Source organism: Carcharodon carcharias, chromosome 17 (genome assembly GCF_017639515.1).
Source record: "Carcharodon carcharias isolate sCarCar2 chromosome 17, sCarCar2.pri, whole genome shotgun sequence".
Classification (NCBI taxonomy): domain Eukaryota; kingdom Metazoa; phylum Chordata; class Chondrichthyes; order Lamniformes; family Lamnidae; genus Carcharodon; species Carcharodon carcharias.
The window spans coordinates 80,835,825-80,853,611 of record NC_054483.1 but is presented as its reverse complement, the minus strand read 5'-3'; the positions used below and the strand labels follow the sequence as shown (position 1 = coordinate 80,853,611).

General features: G+C 41.2%; 1 protein-coding gene across 2 annotated transcripts in view; it reads left to right on the top strand.

Moving 5' to 3' along the window:
- Positions 1-17,787, top strand: part of fam53b (family with sequence similarity 53 member B) — a 127,088-nt gene that overhangs the window by 51,789 nt on the left and 57,512 nt on the right. For both annotated transcript variants that reach the window (XM_041209055.1, XM_041209056.1), the window contains exon 4: positions 1,906-2,693. In XM_041209055.1, the coding sequence (XP_041064989.1) occupies positions 1,906-2,693 (788 nt within the window). The remainder of the gene's footprint in view (positions 1-1,905; positions 2,694-17,787) is intronic.

Here is a 17,787-nt window from a genome sequence, read left to right as displayed (position 1 = left end):
GGAATTGGAAGCAAATTATTGACCTTGTTAGGAAATTGGCTGAGCAAAAGGAGACATAGTTGGGATAATGGACAGATGCTCTATTTGGCAGCATGTGACGAGTAAACCTTTTAGGGGCCTCAAATGGGTACCAGATTTTTTAACAACTTCGATGATGGGATAGAAAGTCACAGATCCAAATTGTCGATGATACAAGTAGGTGGCATTGTAAGAGGTGTAACATTCTCACATTATAAAGACATATTGATAGATTAAGTGAATGGGCAAAACTGAGACAAATGGATTTCAATGTAGACAAATGTTAGGTCATCTGCTTTGGACCTATAAAGGATAGAACAGGATACTCCTGAAATGGTGGTCCAAAGAGACTTGGGAGTCCAGGTACATAGGTCATTAAAATGCTATGAACAAATAATCAGAAAGGCTAGTGGAATGCTGGCCTTTATATTTAGAATTAAAATATGAGGGAGTAGAAGTCATGTTTCAGTTTTACAAGCTTTGGCTGGACCACACCTGGAGTACTTTGAGCAGTTCTGAGCACCATATCTTAGAAGAATAAATTGGCCTTGGCAGGAGAATAGGTTTACTAGAATGATACTTGGACTCCAAGGGCTAAATTACAAGGAAATATTATGCTAACTAGAGTTATGTCCTTTAAATTTAGAAGGTTGAGGGGTGATGTGGTGGGATTTTTCAAGATATTAAGGTGAACAGATAAGGTAAACAGAGAGAAACAATTTCAGCTGGTTGGGGAGTCTAAGGCTTGAATTTTCATTCGGGGTAGAGGTGGGACAAGAGGTGGGTGGGTCGGCAATTTCTCATTTTCCCATCACCAGCTGGCATGCCAGTTTTTCGGCATGTTCTCACCTCCAGGCCATTTTGGAACAGACTGGATTGAGGGTGGGGGGAGATGTCTATTAGGTCCCTAATGGATCTATTAAGGCTACCCTGCCAATGCCTTCTGGAGTTTTCCAGTCAGGATGAGAGCCCCCTGCTGAAGCTGAAACAGACAGTCTGGGCAGCCAGTGCTCCATTCTGTATCTGCTATAGCCATAGGGCCACGCTTGTGGCTACTGGATGTCCCTTGGCTGAGCCCCCCACAATGATGGCCTTGCAGCTGTGTCTCTTTTATTTATAAATTTACCAAAAGGCCTTCAGAGGGCACCTCCACCACAAGGCACCATCTCTTTTTCCTACATACGTCGGCAGCTTCCATCTCTTATGATGGGGCTGCTGATCTTGCATTGTTGGAGAGCCTGCTATTGGTCCTCCAGGCTTGGGAGTCCAGCTGCCAATAGGATGAGTCTCCAGGAGGCAGCCACCTAATTGGCTATCTCCTTGAAAATCACTTCCAGGGTCCCGCAGCCACATCTCACTGGTTCTAGATCCAGAATTCATCCTGGCATTGAGATCGGGACACAGGAACAAATATCCAGCCCTAAGATTTGCTGGTGTAGTCAACTTCAAGACAGCCCTTCCAGGAGTGAAATTAAGAAACACTCCTACATGGAAAGGATGGTGGAAGTTTGGAATTCTCTTTCAGAAATCACTTTTAGTGCTAGATCAATTATTACATTTAAAACTGAAGGTGATAAGATTTTTGTTAAGCCCAGGTGTTATGGCATATGAAGCAAAGATACGGAGCTAGGTTGCAGATCAGCCATGATCTCGCTGAATGTGGAACAAACTCGAGCTAAATGGTCGTCTCCTGTTTCTAGTTTCCTATTTAACTTTAAAAAAACACCTCTTTGAAGGACTGAACTAAATATTTATCCTTAAAAGACAGATTTAAATTAAGATATATCATTTGTTTTTAAAATGTTTCCTTAAGAACTAATCCATGCTATGGCATCAGGGTTCAGACTAATAAAACCCTTTTTGTTTTGTTTTATTTGAAATAAAAAGAGGGGGATCGGTGGAGAGACATCAGCAGGAAGTGTCAGATTGACCTTGAGCAAACCACCAATAATCTGGACTCACCTTGGACTTGTTTGGCCAGTTCAGAGGAGTGTCAAGAGAATACAGCTTGGCCAAGTGATTCAAACCCAGCATCTGCTGTAACCAGTTTAATCAAAGACCTCAGCCTCAGTGATCGAAACGGCCATCCATCAGCACCTCCCAGCAAACGGCAGTGTAGGTCGCTGTCATTTTCAGATGAGCTATCAAGCTGTCGTTCACCATGGAAACCTAGTGGGTCAAAGGTGTGGACTCCAGTGGATAAAAGACGTTGCCACAGTGGGAGCAGTGTGCAACATTGTTCAAATGGGGTATCTACAATGCAGAGGAGCTCAAGTTTTAGTCTGCCTTCAAGATCCAATGTCTTTTCTTTCTCGTATGAACCCTTGGCTACCAATAACAGGTCTGTGTGCCCACAGAGGCAGGGCTTTTGGACCTCACCCACTTTTGGAAGGTTTAAAGATGACCTGCGTCCTGATTCCAATTCAGGAGTTGCGTCCGGGGTCGATCTCCTGCGACCTCTTTCTGTATCTCACGAGCAGATATCTGTGCTGGAGCTCAGCACGCCGTCCACAATGGGTATGTCTGCTGCAGCCCCAGAACCTGTGCAGCAGACCAGTCGACTGCTCCGATGCAGATCACAGCCGTGTGTCCACAATGATCAAAAAGTTGGGATGAAACGTCGCAGACCAGAAGAAGATCACAGGCCATCGCTTGACCTTGCCAAGATGACTCAGGTATGAGGTGTCACTGTGGCAGACTCTAGGCTCAGGCTAACTTTCATTTTCAACTCCCTTTCCCTCTAAAAACACAGAAAAATAACTGGAGTAATAATGAATTATAAATCACATTGATGTATATACTACTACCCCATATGCACACAGGATATAAACACATTGGTGTGTATTATGTTGTAGTATTGATGGCAAAACTGTCGGCATTCACTATCATTAATCTTCTGAACCTGACAGCAACTTCTGGTGCCTGCATGTGTGCAGTTAAACATGGAAATCCAGAGGTTACTGTCAATGATTCTATGCTTCTCCATCAGGTGCACTGCTGACGGCACCTGCTGCTCCCGCCACCAACCACCTCCACCCCCCCCCCACCCCCCCCCCCCCCCCCCCCCCCCCCCCCACCCATCAATCCCCAGACTGCAATCAATTAGAAATCATGAGCTGACAAGAACCTCCACTTTATGCTATTATTCTTACTGTGAAAACCCTTTAAATATTTACATCTTGTTGAATGAGCTGTGACTGGGTTTAATGGTGTACTGAGCTCATAATTACTGTGAAGCAACCTTGCTGGCCCTGAGTGACTAATTTTTATTTGTGGAATGATAAATTTCTCCATTATGATTAAAAACAAAATCCACACACTTTCAGAATTTTTAAATAAACTTTATTGACATCATCACTTCCTGCATGTCCCAATCATTTATTTTGCAATCTGTAAAATTTAAATCAAAAGTGAAGGACTCAAGTGATTTTTGTTTCCTGCTTTGCTGTCTGTGAGAATACTTCAATGTGATTAGCTGCTAATTTTGTTTGATAAGATCACTACTATTGCTGGATGCTTGGTGCTCCCTTTGACATGGAACCAAACTGATGTCAGAAAGGGAAAATCCATACCTCAGATATTGCTCGGCCTTTGTGGGCAGCTTTCTTCAAAGTCAGCATCAAGCCCCATTGGTTCGGTTCTGATTATGCTTCCCAGGCCATTGACTATGACTTGTGTCAAGTTTTATAGTTGTAGTGTGAGATCATTTGACATTTTTACAAGATGACATTGATTTTCCAAGAGAGTATTATTCAGTTTTGTACACCACTTCAATAGAAAAGTAAAAAGTTGTTTAAAGAGAGAACATATGGGGATCAATATTTTTGTTTGATTACTTGTGTAGGACAAGAATAGATCTGAAAGAAGACTTTTCTAAACATGTAAAATAAGCTGCAACATTTCCCTTTCTTCATTTTTGAGCCAAGTTTCCATGCTGCAAAGGAGCTGTCTAATGTCGTCAGCATAAAACATATTTTTACCTCAAACACTGACCCACTTCTTGTGCATCTTAAATTATGTTCACTGCCTTGTGTGCAGTCAGAATGATTTCATTTGATGCAGCTTTGTGATTGCAGTGAAGTTAAGCTGTGTGGAATGCCCCTGGATTGGCTTGAGTTTCTGAAGCTGAGACCATCAAAAATCTAGCACAAAATCACAATGTCAGAGATCTCCAAGGCACGTTTTGCTCTGGTAATGATTAAGCAGGATGTGGAGGGGTTGAGCCAATGAATAATTTATCAATGACCCAGGAAGTCTATAACTGATCCCAGATATAATAAGTGGTGCTTCTCAAAACCATTTTCATCTAAAAAATAAGACTGACTTTTAAAAATATATTCTATTGAAATGTCACTAAAGAAATGTGCTCATGAACTGGAGGTTGTGCAAAGTGGTTAGGAGAAGGGATTCCTCATGTTTCCAGTTGCCTTTTCCATTTGCAATTTTTCCTTGGACTGACATGGATAGAACTAACAGTGGGGGAAGGGTTCAGGTGGATGGAGATTTAGGAATCCAAAGAGAAAGCAAAGACAATAGAACACTAGCAATGTGGGTAAAGACAAGGTAGCAGGACAGGAGTGACAGAGAGTTAACAGTAAAAGTGCAGTAGCAAATAAGGTCCATGCAAAGAATAGTAGTAAGAAAATAAAATTGAAGGCTCTTTATCTAAATGCACAAAGCATTCACCATAAGAAAGCTGAACTAGTAGCATAAATAGAGATAAATTGTTTATGTCTAACCACCATTATGGGGACATGATTTCAAGGTGACTAAGGTTGGGAAATAAATATTCCAGTTCCTCAAGGTAGTGTCCTAGGCCCAACCATCTTCAGCTTTTTCATCAGTGATCTTCCCTTCATCACCAGTGTCAGAAGTGGGGATGTTCGCTGATGATTGCACAATGTTCAGCACCATTCGCAACTCCTCACATACTGAAGCAGTCCATGTCCAAATGCTGCAAAACCTGGACAACCTTCAGGCTTGGACTGATAAGTGGCAATTGACATTTGTGCCACACAAGTGCCTGGCAATGACCATCTCCAACAAGAGAGAATCTAATCATCTCCCCTTGACATTCAATGGCATTACCATTACTGAATCCTCCACTGTCAACATCCTGGGGGTTACCATTGACCAGAAACTGAACTGGACCAGCCACATAAAGACTGTGGCTTCAAGAGCAGATTGGAGGCTGAGAATTCTGCAGTGATTAATTCACCTCCTGACTCTCCAAAGAGTGTCCACCATCTACAAGGCACAAGACAGGAGTGTGATGGAATACTCTCCACTTGCTTGGATGAGTGCAGCTCCCACAACACTCAAGAAGCTTGACACTGCCAGGACAAAGCAGCCCATTTGACTTGCACCTCATTCATAGCCTTAAACATTCACTCCCTCCACCACTGACGCACAGTGGCAGCAGTGTGTACCATCTGCAAGATGCACTGCAACAACTCAAAGGCTCCTTCCAAACCCGTGACCTCTACCACCTAGAAGGACAAGGGCGGCAGATACATGGGATCATCACCACCTGCAAGTTCCCCTCCAAATCACACGCCATCCTGACTTGGAAATATATTGCCATTCCTTCACTGCCGTTGGGTCAAAATCCTGGACCTCTCTCCCTAACAGCACTGTGGGTGTTCCTACACCACAGGGACTGCAGCGGTTCAAGAAGGCAGCTCACCACCACCTTCTCGAGAGCAATTAGGAATGTGCAATAGATGCTGGCCTAGCCGGTGATGCCCAGATCCATGAAAAGATAATAAAATATTCCAAGATGCACAACATTTCAAAAAGAGACACAGAATGGAAGCCCTGACAGTGAAGTATAACAGGAGGATAGTAATGAGAGAGGATTTTGGTTCAGAAAATCAGGAAGTAGAAAATTATGGGTGAAGACTAGGAATAGCAATGGTCAGAAAACACTCGTGGGAGCCGTTTATAGGCTCCTTAACAGTAGCTATACTATTGAACAGAGCATTAAACAAGAAATTATTGGAGCTTGTAATAAGGGCAATGTACTAATTGTAGGGAACTTTATTCTTCATATGGACTGGACCAATCAAATTGGAAAAGGTGGTCTTGAAGATGTGTTTGTAGAATTCTTTCATGATAGTTTCATGGAACAATACATTGTGGAACCAACTACGGATAGAATTATTTTAGATCTAGAATTATGCATTGAGTCAAGGTTAATTGGTAATTACACCGTAGAAGGTCCGCTGGGAAATAGTGATCATATTAAAATTGAATTCGATACTAAGTTTGGAAGTGACATTCTCCAATTACAAAAGAGAATTTTAAACAAAGCCAATTACTTAGGTATGAGGTGAGAGCTGGCTAAGGTTGATTGGATAAATAGACTAAAAGGTATGGTGATAAATAAACAGCAGGAAACATTCAAACAGACAATTTAAAATGTTCAATAAAAATACATTCAATAACAAGAAAGATTCACCATAGCTTACTACAGATGTTAAGGTGGTATAACTTCAAAAGAAGAGGCTTATAATGTTGCAAAGAACAGTAGTAAGTTGGAGGATTGAGAATGTTACACCAGAAAAAGGCTACTAAAAAGTTGATAAAAGAAAAAAATAGAATGAGTGTAAACTAGCCAGGAATGTAAGAGTTCTTATAATCTATTTTTACAAGTATATAAAAAGGAGTATAGCTAAAGTAAACATTAGTCCCTAGGAAGGAAGGGACAGGAGAAATTATGGGAAATGAGGAGATGGCAGAGTCATTGAACAATAGACTCATAGACATCTACAGCACAGAAGGAGGCCCTGCAGTCCATCCTGTCCATGCTGGTCAACAAAGATCTGACTATCCTAATCCCATTTTCCAGCGCTTGGCACATAGCCTTGGAGGTTTTGGCAATGCAACAAATATTGTGTCTGCCTTAGCAGTAAACGACGCAAGTTATATGCTGGAAATGGAGGGTAACTTGGTGGCTTGTATGTGAGGAAATTAAGATAATTAACGTCAGCAGAGAAAAAGTATTGGAAAAACTTAAAATCAGATAAATCCCCAGAACCTGATGGCCTGTCTGCTAGGGCTCTAAAAGAGAGAGCTGCCGAGATATTGGATGCACTGGTTATGATTTCCCTAGATGCTGGAACAGTCCCAGTGGATTGGAAGTTAATAACCATAATGCTGGTATTCAAGAAAAGAGGGAGAGAGAAAACAGGGAACTACAAGCTAGTTAGCCTGACAACAGTCATCAGGAATGTCCCAGAATCTGTTATTAAGGAACTCCTACAATTATTCTCTAAGCGCATTGTAATGATCGGACAAAGTCAACAAGCTTTTATGAAAGGCAAGCAGTGATGTATTTATTAGAATCATATGAGGATATAACTAGTAGTATAGATAAAGCCAGTAGAGGTAGTATATTTGGGTTTCCACAAGGCTTTCGATAAGGTTAATATGCAAGATGAAAGCTCATGGAATTGGGGACATGGATAGAAGATTGGTTAATGTACAGGAAGCAAAGTGTAGGGATAAATGGGATATTTTAAAGTTGGCAGGCTGCAAGGGGAATGCTGGGGATTCAGTGATTTACCATCTATGTTAATAACCTAGGTGAAGAGACAGAGAGCAATGTATCAAAGCTTGTTGATGATACAAAGCTAGGTAGGAATGCAAGCTGTGAAGAGGACAGAGGCTGCGAAGTGATATAGACCTGTTAAGTGAGTAGGCAACAAGGTGGTAGATGTCGTATCATGTGGTGAAGTGTGAGGTTAATCATTTTGGTTGTATGAATAGAAAAGCAAATATTTTTTAAAAAGCGTGAAACTTGCAAATGTTGATAGAATAGAATCAATACAGCACAGAAAGAGGTCATTTGATCCATCGAGCTCATGCTGGTTCTATAAAGCAATCCAATCAGTCCCATTCCCTTGCTCTATCCCCATAGCCATGAGAGTTTATTTCCCTTGAGTGTCCATCCAATTTCCTTCTGAAATAATTTATTGTCTCTGTTTCCGCCACCTTCATAGTGGAGCGAGTTCCAGGTCATTACCACTTGTTGCATAAAAAATGTTCTTCCTCACGTCCTTCCTGCACCTTTTGCCCAAAACCTTAAACCTGTATCCCCTAGTCCTTATACCATCAGCTAATGGAAACAGCTTTTCTTTGTCTATCTTATCCAAATCTGTCACAATCTTTACACCTTTATCAGATCTTCCCTCAACCTCCCCTGCTCCAAGGAGAACAGAGAAAAACCCCAAGCCCTCCAACTAACCTTGTGGCTAAAATCCCTCATCCCTGGAACCATTCTGGCAAATCTGCCCTTGTTCAGAGGGACTTGGGTGAACTCGTACAAGAAGCACAGGAAATTAGCATGCAGGTACAACAAGCAATTAGAAAGACAAATGGCATGTTGGCTTTTTATTGGAAGGCAATTGGAGTACAAGATTAGGGACATTTTGTAACAGTTGTACAGAGCTTTGATGAGATCACACCTGGAATACAGTGTGCAGTTTTGGTCTCCATATTTAAGGAAGGATATATTTGCGTTGGATGCAGTACAGCGAAGGTTCACTAGATTGGTTCATGGGATGAGAGAATTGTACTATGATGAGAGGCTGAGTAAATTGGGCCTGTACTCTTTGGAGTTTAAAAGAATGATCTCACTGAAACATACAAGATTCTGAAGAGGCCTGACAGGGTAGACACAGAGAGGTTGTTTTTCCTGGCTGGGGAATCTAGAATGAGGAGGTGCAGTCTCAGGATAACTGGTTGATCATTTAGAATTGAGATGAGGGGAACTTTCTTCACTTAAAAGATTGTGAATCTTCAGAATTCTTTACCCCAGAGTGTTGTGGATGCTTCATTGTTGAATGTATTTAAGATTGAGATAGACAGATTCTTGGTATCTCAGGAAATCAAGGGATATGGGAGCAGGCGACAAAGTAGAGTTGAAATCCAAGATCAGCCATGATTGTATTGAATGGTGGAGCAGGCTCGATGGGCTATGTGATCTATTCCTGCTCCTATTTCTTATGCTCTTATGACATTTTTTCACCTTTTAACTGATGTGCCACACATTTTGTGCTTAGAGAACGTTTTGTAAATTGCGTTAGCAGATTTTCCAATTCTGTCATTTTTGAATAATCAACTGCATTTTTTAATACCTCTAAACATGTTATTACTTAGTCCGGTATGAAATATATCAGACAGTAAATGAAGCTTCGGGGGACCTAGAGCAACTTCTGAGCTCCAGCCAGTTTGACTGCACCTTATGTCTTTGAGGCTTGTCTGAATATTCAGCTTCATAGAACATTTTTAGAATTGGGAACATCCTTTTCATGTCATAGAAAGATGCCCTCATTCTATTTGGTGATGTTTACTATCTGTTTGCTGCCACTGCAGCTCTAAGGGATTTTTCAGATAAGAGAAGGGTTGCTAAATTATTAGACTATTAATGGTGGTTAAGAAAATATAGCAAAAATCACCCCTTTTTCTACTATTTGTTACTCATAAAATGATTTTATTATTAACCTATTTGTTTCCAGCACACTTTTACATTCTCCAATTTTCCCCTTTTCCTTGTTTCCTGCTGGAATATGATTCAATAGCTGCTAGCTTATCCAAAAGTGCCTCACCATTTTATTAAAGTTAGCAAAGGCAGTGAGAAGGTTACTTGACAACAGAGTGAGGGGTGGGAGGGGGATTGTTTTGGGGGTGGGTAGGGGAAGGTTGGAGGGGGTCAGAAAATATTAGTTCTGCTTTTCCCTCTAACTCAGGGTCACCATGACTGTAGCACTCAAATTGCATTAAACATGGTATGTTTATTTATTAAGCCAATGGAGAAGTTAATCAGTACGCTTTCACTGCAGCTTAAATATGATCACTGAATCACAATTTTTTTTTAAATCCAAAAAACACACTTGGAGATATCAAAGAGATTTTCCGATGTATCAGAAGTCTTGCTGGGCAGAAATAATTCTTACTTTGGTAGCAAATAAATTTAATTTAATGAAGATGGTAGTAAAGGAATAAAATGGTTGAAAGTTCATCTACAGTGGTGTTTTACAGTATAATATACTTGTGCTGTTTCCATATCTGTATATAAAGTAATAATTATGTTTGCGTGCAGATCTTGCAGTCAATTAGCTTGCTCTTTGTGTATGACTCGTGTTCATAACAGATGCGTTTTATTGAGTCAAGGTTAGTTGCATAGTGGGATTTCCAGGCACACAGTAAATGGGCTTTAATCAATATCTATAGTGTAAGGCACTTGGAGATTCCTGTGGAACCCCTCAGGAAACAAATTGCTCTCTTATCACAGCAAACAGAAATGGGCAGCATTGTCATGTAATCAATTGTTTGCTGACCTTTCTGCAGTTTCTGAATACTTATCAACTTATGATGATCATAGAATCTTAGATGCTGAAAGATGTTGACTGAGCAATGTGAGTCTCTTCAACTCCAGTGCTTATATAAAAGATTAATAATTTAGCTGATAATGCTATTTGCCAAGGGTAGCAAATGCACAATGACACTAAATGTTATATCCATGGTTAACATACAATGATTTCATTACTGTAATCTAATGCAAACTGGAACCTATCTTGGAATTTCAGCGTAACTAAAAACATTACTGTTTCATGCCTCACACTATTATAATATTGTAATACCACTTTTAGTGGATCACACAATAGAATTTTATAAAAGTTAGTGTTTGTGACAGATGTTTGAAATTATTATCAACAAACGTTTAAAAACTTCACCTACTGTGACATTAAACATCACTGCTTATGGATAGGAGTGAATGTCATTCCACTAACATCATGTACAATAATATAGATCTCCAGCGTGATTGCTAGTAAAGCTATGTTTAGGACCTTGCTGCAGGCAAGATCTATCCTCGTCTCTCCTTCCACTTGTGTTGTTTTATTTTGCAAAGCAGCAGTTCCATAAGCTCTACAAGCTGGGCTGGGGTTGTTGGTCAATTTAGTGCAGTGTAATGATCCTGACATATGGCGATAAAAGTGAAAGCTACTAAACTATATACAGTATGATTGTCTCTCACTGTATCCTTTCTGTGCTGTGCTAGTTACTTTGAGTGTTATACAGCAACTTATTTGGATCCCTTGTTAATATGCACACTTGCTGTTTTTGTTTATTTGGCTTATGTACAGTATGGGAGAGGGGCATTACAGTACTATGAGGTGTTGAGACATTTTTTCCAACATTTTACTTGCTTGTGTGTCTCCATGAATCTTTTACAGTTGTGAAGTGCATGTTCTTCTGTGTTCTTCCAGGATAAAGTGCACTTCCTGAAGTTTGCATGGAGCTGGATTTTACGCTCCCCTGTCACTGGCTTTGAAGGCAGGGGGGGTTCGCAAAACCTAGCGAGTGGCCTGCTGCCACCTTCCGGCGCCCCCCCCCAACTTGTCTGAAACTTTACAGGGGACGGTGGAGGTGTCGGGCAGCTCGCCTGCCCTTGGAGCTATTGAGGTCCTTAAGTGGTCAATTAATGTGACTTAAAGTCCTCATCCAGTCTCCCCTGCTGCTATGTTACCCACAGCAAGGGTAGGCTACATCAACTGGGTAGCTCAGCAGCTTTTGCTGCACAGGCTGGTGTTGGACAAAGATGGGGATCTCCTTTTGTGAGTTCTCTGTACCCATCGGAGGCAAACCACCCCCCCTCACCCCCACCCTCCGAAGTCATAATTCCCCTTTTAACCGTCTCCACCTGGTCTCTGAAACCTGGCCACCCATCTCCCTCGCTGGGATTTGCCAGCCTGGCCCCAGTGATACCCCAGACTTACCTTGACTCTGGGCTCCTCTTCATCTGGACTGCCTTTAGTCCCACTCCTGCCTGGTGTGGCCGGCAGGTATCTTAGGTGGGACTTCCTCCTGAGATGGGGGCAGAAGTTTTACCTTAAAGTGATTAATGCTGCTCCCAGCATTAAATTGCTGAGGGGCAGCCATCGGTATATTGCCTTTTTAGCCAGGTGGCTGGGAACCATGGTGCCCCATAAAATCCAGCTCATGATTTTTCTCTCTGACGTGGGATTCTTTGCATACATCAACGTGGATACTTGACTGAGCCCTGAAATGACTCAGTATGTGGACGACTGGGCTGCAGACAGAAATCTGAAGAGAATATCTTTGATCCTTAGTCAGTGAGTTTATCCAGATGACACATGCTCAGGTTAACACTCAATGTCTTTTATAAATTGATGCAGTTGGGAGTTTGTAAATATTTCCACATTATAGACCAGCCCCTCTCAGTTTAAACATCTTTATTTTCTTTTCCTCCCCCTCTCATGTCACATATCATTCACTGTTCATAGAGTGGACTGACAGCCTACTATTAGTCTTTGCTAATGCTGCTGTACAATTAACAGCAAGGAGATGTATGAAAGAAGCTAAGGCTGGCTGAGCTGCTGTTTCTTTTTACTTTCCCTGTGGGGAACTACTCTGATTTTGGCCATTAGCACTGGCAACAACCCAGAAACTATCAGGAACTTTCAGAATGGGAAACACAGTGGCCCAGCACTCACCTGTACTGGAAAGCTAATATGCCACACCAACTTAAGTGCTCAGCATATGGGATGGGGGTTAATTTGTGTAGCTCAGTGAACCAACTTGCTCTGCTGATTTGTACTCTGCTGGAACAGCATTAACATATTTACATCTTAAAATCTTTCATGCAATGAAACTAGAATAGGATTCTGGACATCAGTGATGTCAGCTAGAAAATTGTCCCTGAAGCTAATGTGAATGAGGAGAGGTTGAGCAATTTAGGCTTATACTCGCTAGAGTTTAGAAGGTTGAGAGGAGAACTAATTGAGGTATATAAGATGCTAAACGGGATAGACAAAGTAGACGTGAAGCGGATGTTTCCCCTTGTGGGGCATTCTAGAATGAGAGGCCCAGGGGTGGTAGATTTAAATCAGAGATGAGGAGGAATTACTTTTCTCAAAGGGTCGTGAATCTGTGGAATTCACTACCTCAGAGTGCAGTGGATGTCGGGATGCTGAATAAATTTAAGGAGGAGATAGACAGATTTTTAATTAGTCATGGGTTGAAAGGTTATGGGGAGAGGGAGCGAAATTGGAGTTGAGGCTGAAATGAGATCAGCCATGATCGTATTGAATGGCGGGGCAGGCTCGAGAAGCTGAATTGCCTACTGCTCTTAGTCCTTATGTTCTTTTGAATCTCTCTGTGTCACACAAACCTTACTAAAGATGCTGGCTTTTAGTTTCTTATATTTTAAAATTCTTCCATTGCTGTCATCAGCCATAGAATTGTGGTGTCATTTTGGCATGGAAGGAGGACATTCAGCCCATTGAGAACATACTTTCTGTAGAGCGATCCAGTCAGTCCCATTCCCCCACTCTATTCCTGTATCCTATCCTGTTTCCTTCTGAAATTGTTAATAGTCTCTGCTATCACCACCTTTATAGGCAATGAGTTCCATGTCATCACTACTCGCTGCATAAAAAAGTTCTTCCCCCACTCCCCACTGCATCTCTTGTCCAAAACCTTAAATCAGTATCTCTTAGTTCTTGTACCATCAGCAAATGAGAACAACTTTTCTATGTCCACATTGTCTACACCTGTCCATCAGATCTCCCCTCATTAATCTCTTTTGTTCTATGGTGAACAATCCCAACTTCTCCAACCTAACATTGAAGCTAAAACCCTCTGCATTCTTTCATGGACCTTCACATCCTTCCTAAAGTGTGGTGACCAGAATTAGATAATAATGCTCCATGAAGCATTTGTGGAGAATTGGTCAGGACTTGAGGAGAAGAATCTGTTTGGTCTATGAAGAATACAAATCCATTTGCCTGGATTTGCTGCTGTAACGATGGTGAAACTGTCAGCATTCACTGTAATTACTCTGAAAGTGATAGCAACTTCTGGTGTCTGTACACGCTCAATTAAACACAGAAATCCAGAAGTTGCTGTTAGTGATTCCCTGTTACTCCACAGGGCACACTGCTGAGTCCTCGCAGATGGAAATCAATTAGAAATCACTAAATTGCTGCGAATTTCCACTTTTTTACACATGAAAATGTTAAGCTTTGCTCCTCCTGGCTAATTTCATAGTTGTGGAATGTTAAATTTCTCCATTGTCTGATAAAAATTCCAAAGGTTTAAAAAAACCTGAAGTTTGTTTATGATATTTTAGCCGTATACGTTTGAAAAGTATTAAATGCTCCGAGGATCAGAAAATTTGCAATTATGACTGCACTGGAAGATCTGGTTTCCAACCATACAGAGCACTGAGTGCAAAGGTTTTTGACATTTTATGACTCGGTTCATAGTTGAAGTGAGCAGGGTTTAAATGCAAAATTCTTATTTTTGCCAAAATTCTTTGTGTGGAACATCTCTAATCCAAATTCTTTCAGGGGTTCTGGTTGCCAGATGGATGTATGCGTATAGCCATCAAAATTTTTATTTTTAAGGTTTCTAGCTTCCTGACAGCCACTGTAATTTGTAACTTCAAATGGGTAGCTGTAGCAAGATGTCATTACAATGGTTATGGAACTGACCAACCTGAGGGGTATTAACAGGATTCCTGTTTTAATCAGATCTGGCTAATCCAATGAACTCCCTTTCCTTTGTTCTGGCCCACAAGTGATAATTCTGGCGTGCATAACCACTTACCTGATGTATACCACATTTAGTATAGGATTTCATGGAAACTTTAGCCTTTCCCCAGCCCATTGTTTTTTTTAAAACACTTTGTTTTTAACACACAATGTGTCCCATCACATTGGTTGCTGGTCGCTGTGAAGTACTATTTGAAGGTCACTTTTGTTTGCTGTATCTTGTTTTCCTTTAAATGATTTTTGTTGTATTCTATAACGTGTATCTGTTTGCTGTCATGTGTCTTTAATACTTGCTGAGTGCTGTACAAATAGATTAGACTGATTGATTGTAAAATAAAAGAGAAGAAACGGTACAAACTGAAACCCAGAACAAGCCTGATGGGTTTCAATGTTCTTTTCAAACCAATACATACAGAGCTGTCATCACTACAAAAGGGTTGGGCTGTTTTGAGTTCCCAAGATTGTCTTGAAATATGGGTTCCAGTCTCCGTCATTGTCTCTGACTAGCCACTATTTCCTCCTTCAGTTTTTGCAATCCTTTTGATCTTTGAATATGTTACCTAGATTACAGCCACCATAGCCTCCTTTTTGCTGTTAAGTATAGACCAGTTGTTTTTGGATTCTAAAGCAATGATTTGTACACCACAAATTTTCTCCACAATCCCTTTTAACAGGGCCCACAAAACAGCTGACATGGTCAGCATACAGTGCTCTTTATTGTCACATAGTTACACACAATACCTGTACGGATATAGAAAAGCACAGTAATATTTCACAATGTTACTGACCTTGTATTTCTGCCCCTTCTCGTCACAAGCAAGTGTAATTAGTAGAGTGGTTTTGTTTTATTTCATACTCCTGACCAAAAACTGTTACCACCCTCTACTCTCCTGGTAGAAACTGGCAGAGTATGGCACCACCACTATAAAAGTGGGTATACAACCAACATCCACACCACTTCTGATTTTGTATGGTTTTACATGGACGTTTCTAGTTTTACATGATTTGTGTAGGGCAAATCATTTTTGATTTATAAAAAAAATCCCCTTATTTTCATTTTAAAAAATCCAAGATCTTTGAAATAATTGCATCATGATGGCACTGGGTATGATGTGCTGTGCTTTGCATAGATCTTTTTATTTTATTTCTTGAGCTCTGGAGATACAACTTGGAAAAATATAATCAGAATAATGTCTTGACCTCGTGCAGCCTCAGTGGTTTCTGGCTAATGTTATGCTACGGGCCTGTATGAAAAGACTGTTTAGTCATAATACTTCTCTTGAGATTTTTGTTACTCACACAATGGTCACATGTTTAATTTGTTACATAAGCTATTTTATTGCTAAAATAAATAGATGGAACCTGTTGATGTCATTTTATCACCAAGCATATATTCTCTGAAGTCATCTTCAAAATGAATCCAAATAGCCAAAAGGCACTTTGCAATATTTAGATCTGTGGGAGACAGAGAGTCTGCCAACTTGAGAATTTTTCCTTTTTCAATCAGTTCGAGTTGCTGTGAGCCAAATGCAGAAGCTCACCAACTAGATTCCAAATTCTCTTCAAAAGAGCACCTCCCACACTCCCTAACCAAACAGGATGCTACAGTTTCTGAGAGAAAATAACTTATAAATAATTTTCACAAGCCTACCTGCATTCAGCCTCCTCTTTGCTAAAGAAAAACTGTCCTTTTAAGATGTATCATATATTGCTGCAGATCCTAAGGCCTGAGTTTTTGTAACGATGTAGAGGGTCTTTAGCCTAGCCAAAATGGTGCTGGAGACCCGATTCTGGAAGTCCCGCCCCTGAACCTGGCACCCGCATTTTTGTCACGGGGGAACAGGGATGGGTTGTAGTTTGCACATCTGTGGTTCACAGCGGCAGCTGCAGATTTAGAAGTGCAGTTGCCATCAAACAGATCCAATTTTCACTAGTGGGATATCCAAAACATGGCTTGTGGGCTTTACACTTTTCAGGAGAGGATCTAAAGCTGTCAGAATTCTATAGGGAGCTAGGGGTACACTTTTGGAGAGGTTAGGTGCCCTTTGGGATTATTAAAATTAGACATGTGTAAAAAGTGGATAAACTCATTGGAACTGTCAAGGCATTTAAGTCGCATTGGAACTGCTAAACTTATTGGGATGGTTAAGCTGTCCAGGTATTTCAATTTCCTGGGCTTTGGTTTGTATGAACAAAATATTTTGCAGTTTAAAGAAAAATGTTTGCTATTTCATGCTGTCTGTTGGCATAAGCCTGATGGCTGTCATAGGATTTGTTCTACATGACTGGTTTCACAACTTATCATTATCATAGCTTGGGCTGACAAGTGGCAAGTAACATTCATGCCACACAAGTGCCAGGCAACAACCATTTCCAACAAGAGAGAATCTAACCATCACCCATTGACATTCAATGGCATTATCATGACTGAATTCCTCACTATCAACATTCTGGCAGTCACCATTGACCAGAAATTGATCTGGACTAGCCATATAAATACTGTGGTTACAAGAGCAAGTCAGAGGCTAGGAATCCTGCGACGAGTAACTCACCTCCTGACTCCCCAAACCCTGTCCACCATCTACAAAAGCTCAAGTCAAGGGTGTGATGGAATACTCTCCACTTGCCTGGATGAGTGCAGCTCCAACAACACTCAAGAAGCTGGACACCATCCAGGACAAAGCAGTCCACTTGATTTGGACCTCATTCACAGCCTTAAACAGTCACTCCCTCCACCACTGATGCACAGTGGCAGCAGTGTGTACCACCTACATATGCACTGCAGGAGCTCACCAAGGGTCTTTAGACAGCACCTTTCAAACCCATGACTGCTATCACCCAGAAGGACAGGGCAGCGGACAGATGGGAACACCACCACCTGGAAGTTCACTTCCAAGTCACTCATCATCCTGACTTGGAAATATATCGCCGTTCTTTCACTGTTGCTGGGTCAAAATCCTCGAACTCCCTCCCTAACAGCACTGTGACTGTACCTAAGCCACGTGGACTACAGCGGTTCAAGAAGGTAGCTCACCACCACCTTCTCTAGGGCAATTATGGATGTGCAATAAATGTTGGCCGAGCCAATGATGCCCACATCCCATGAATGACTGAAAAAAAAAGGGTGTCTGAGTTTGATTCACAGCTCCAAGTGGTTATAGAGTCGTTGTGGAGCTATGAATACAAA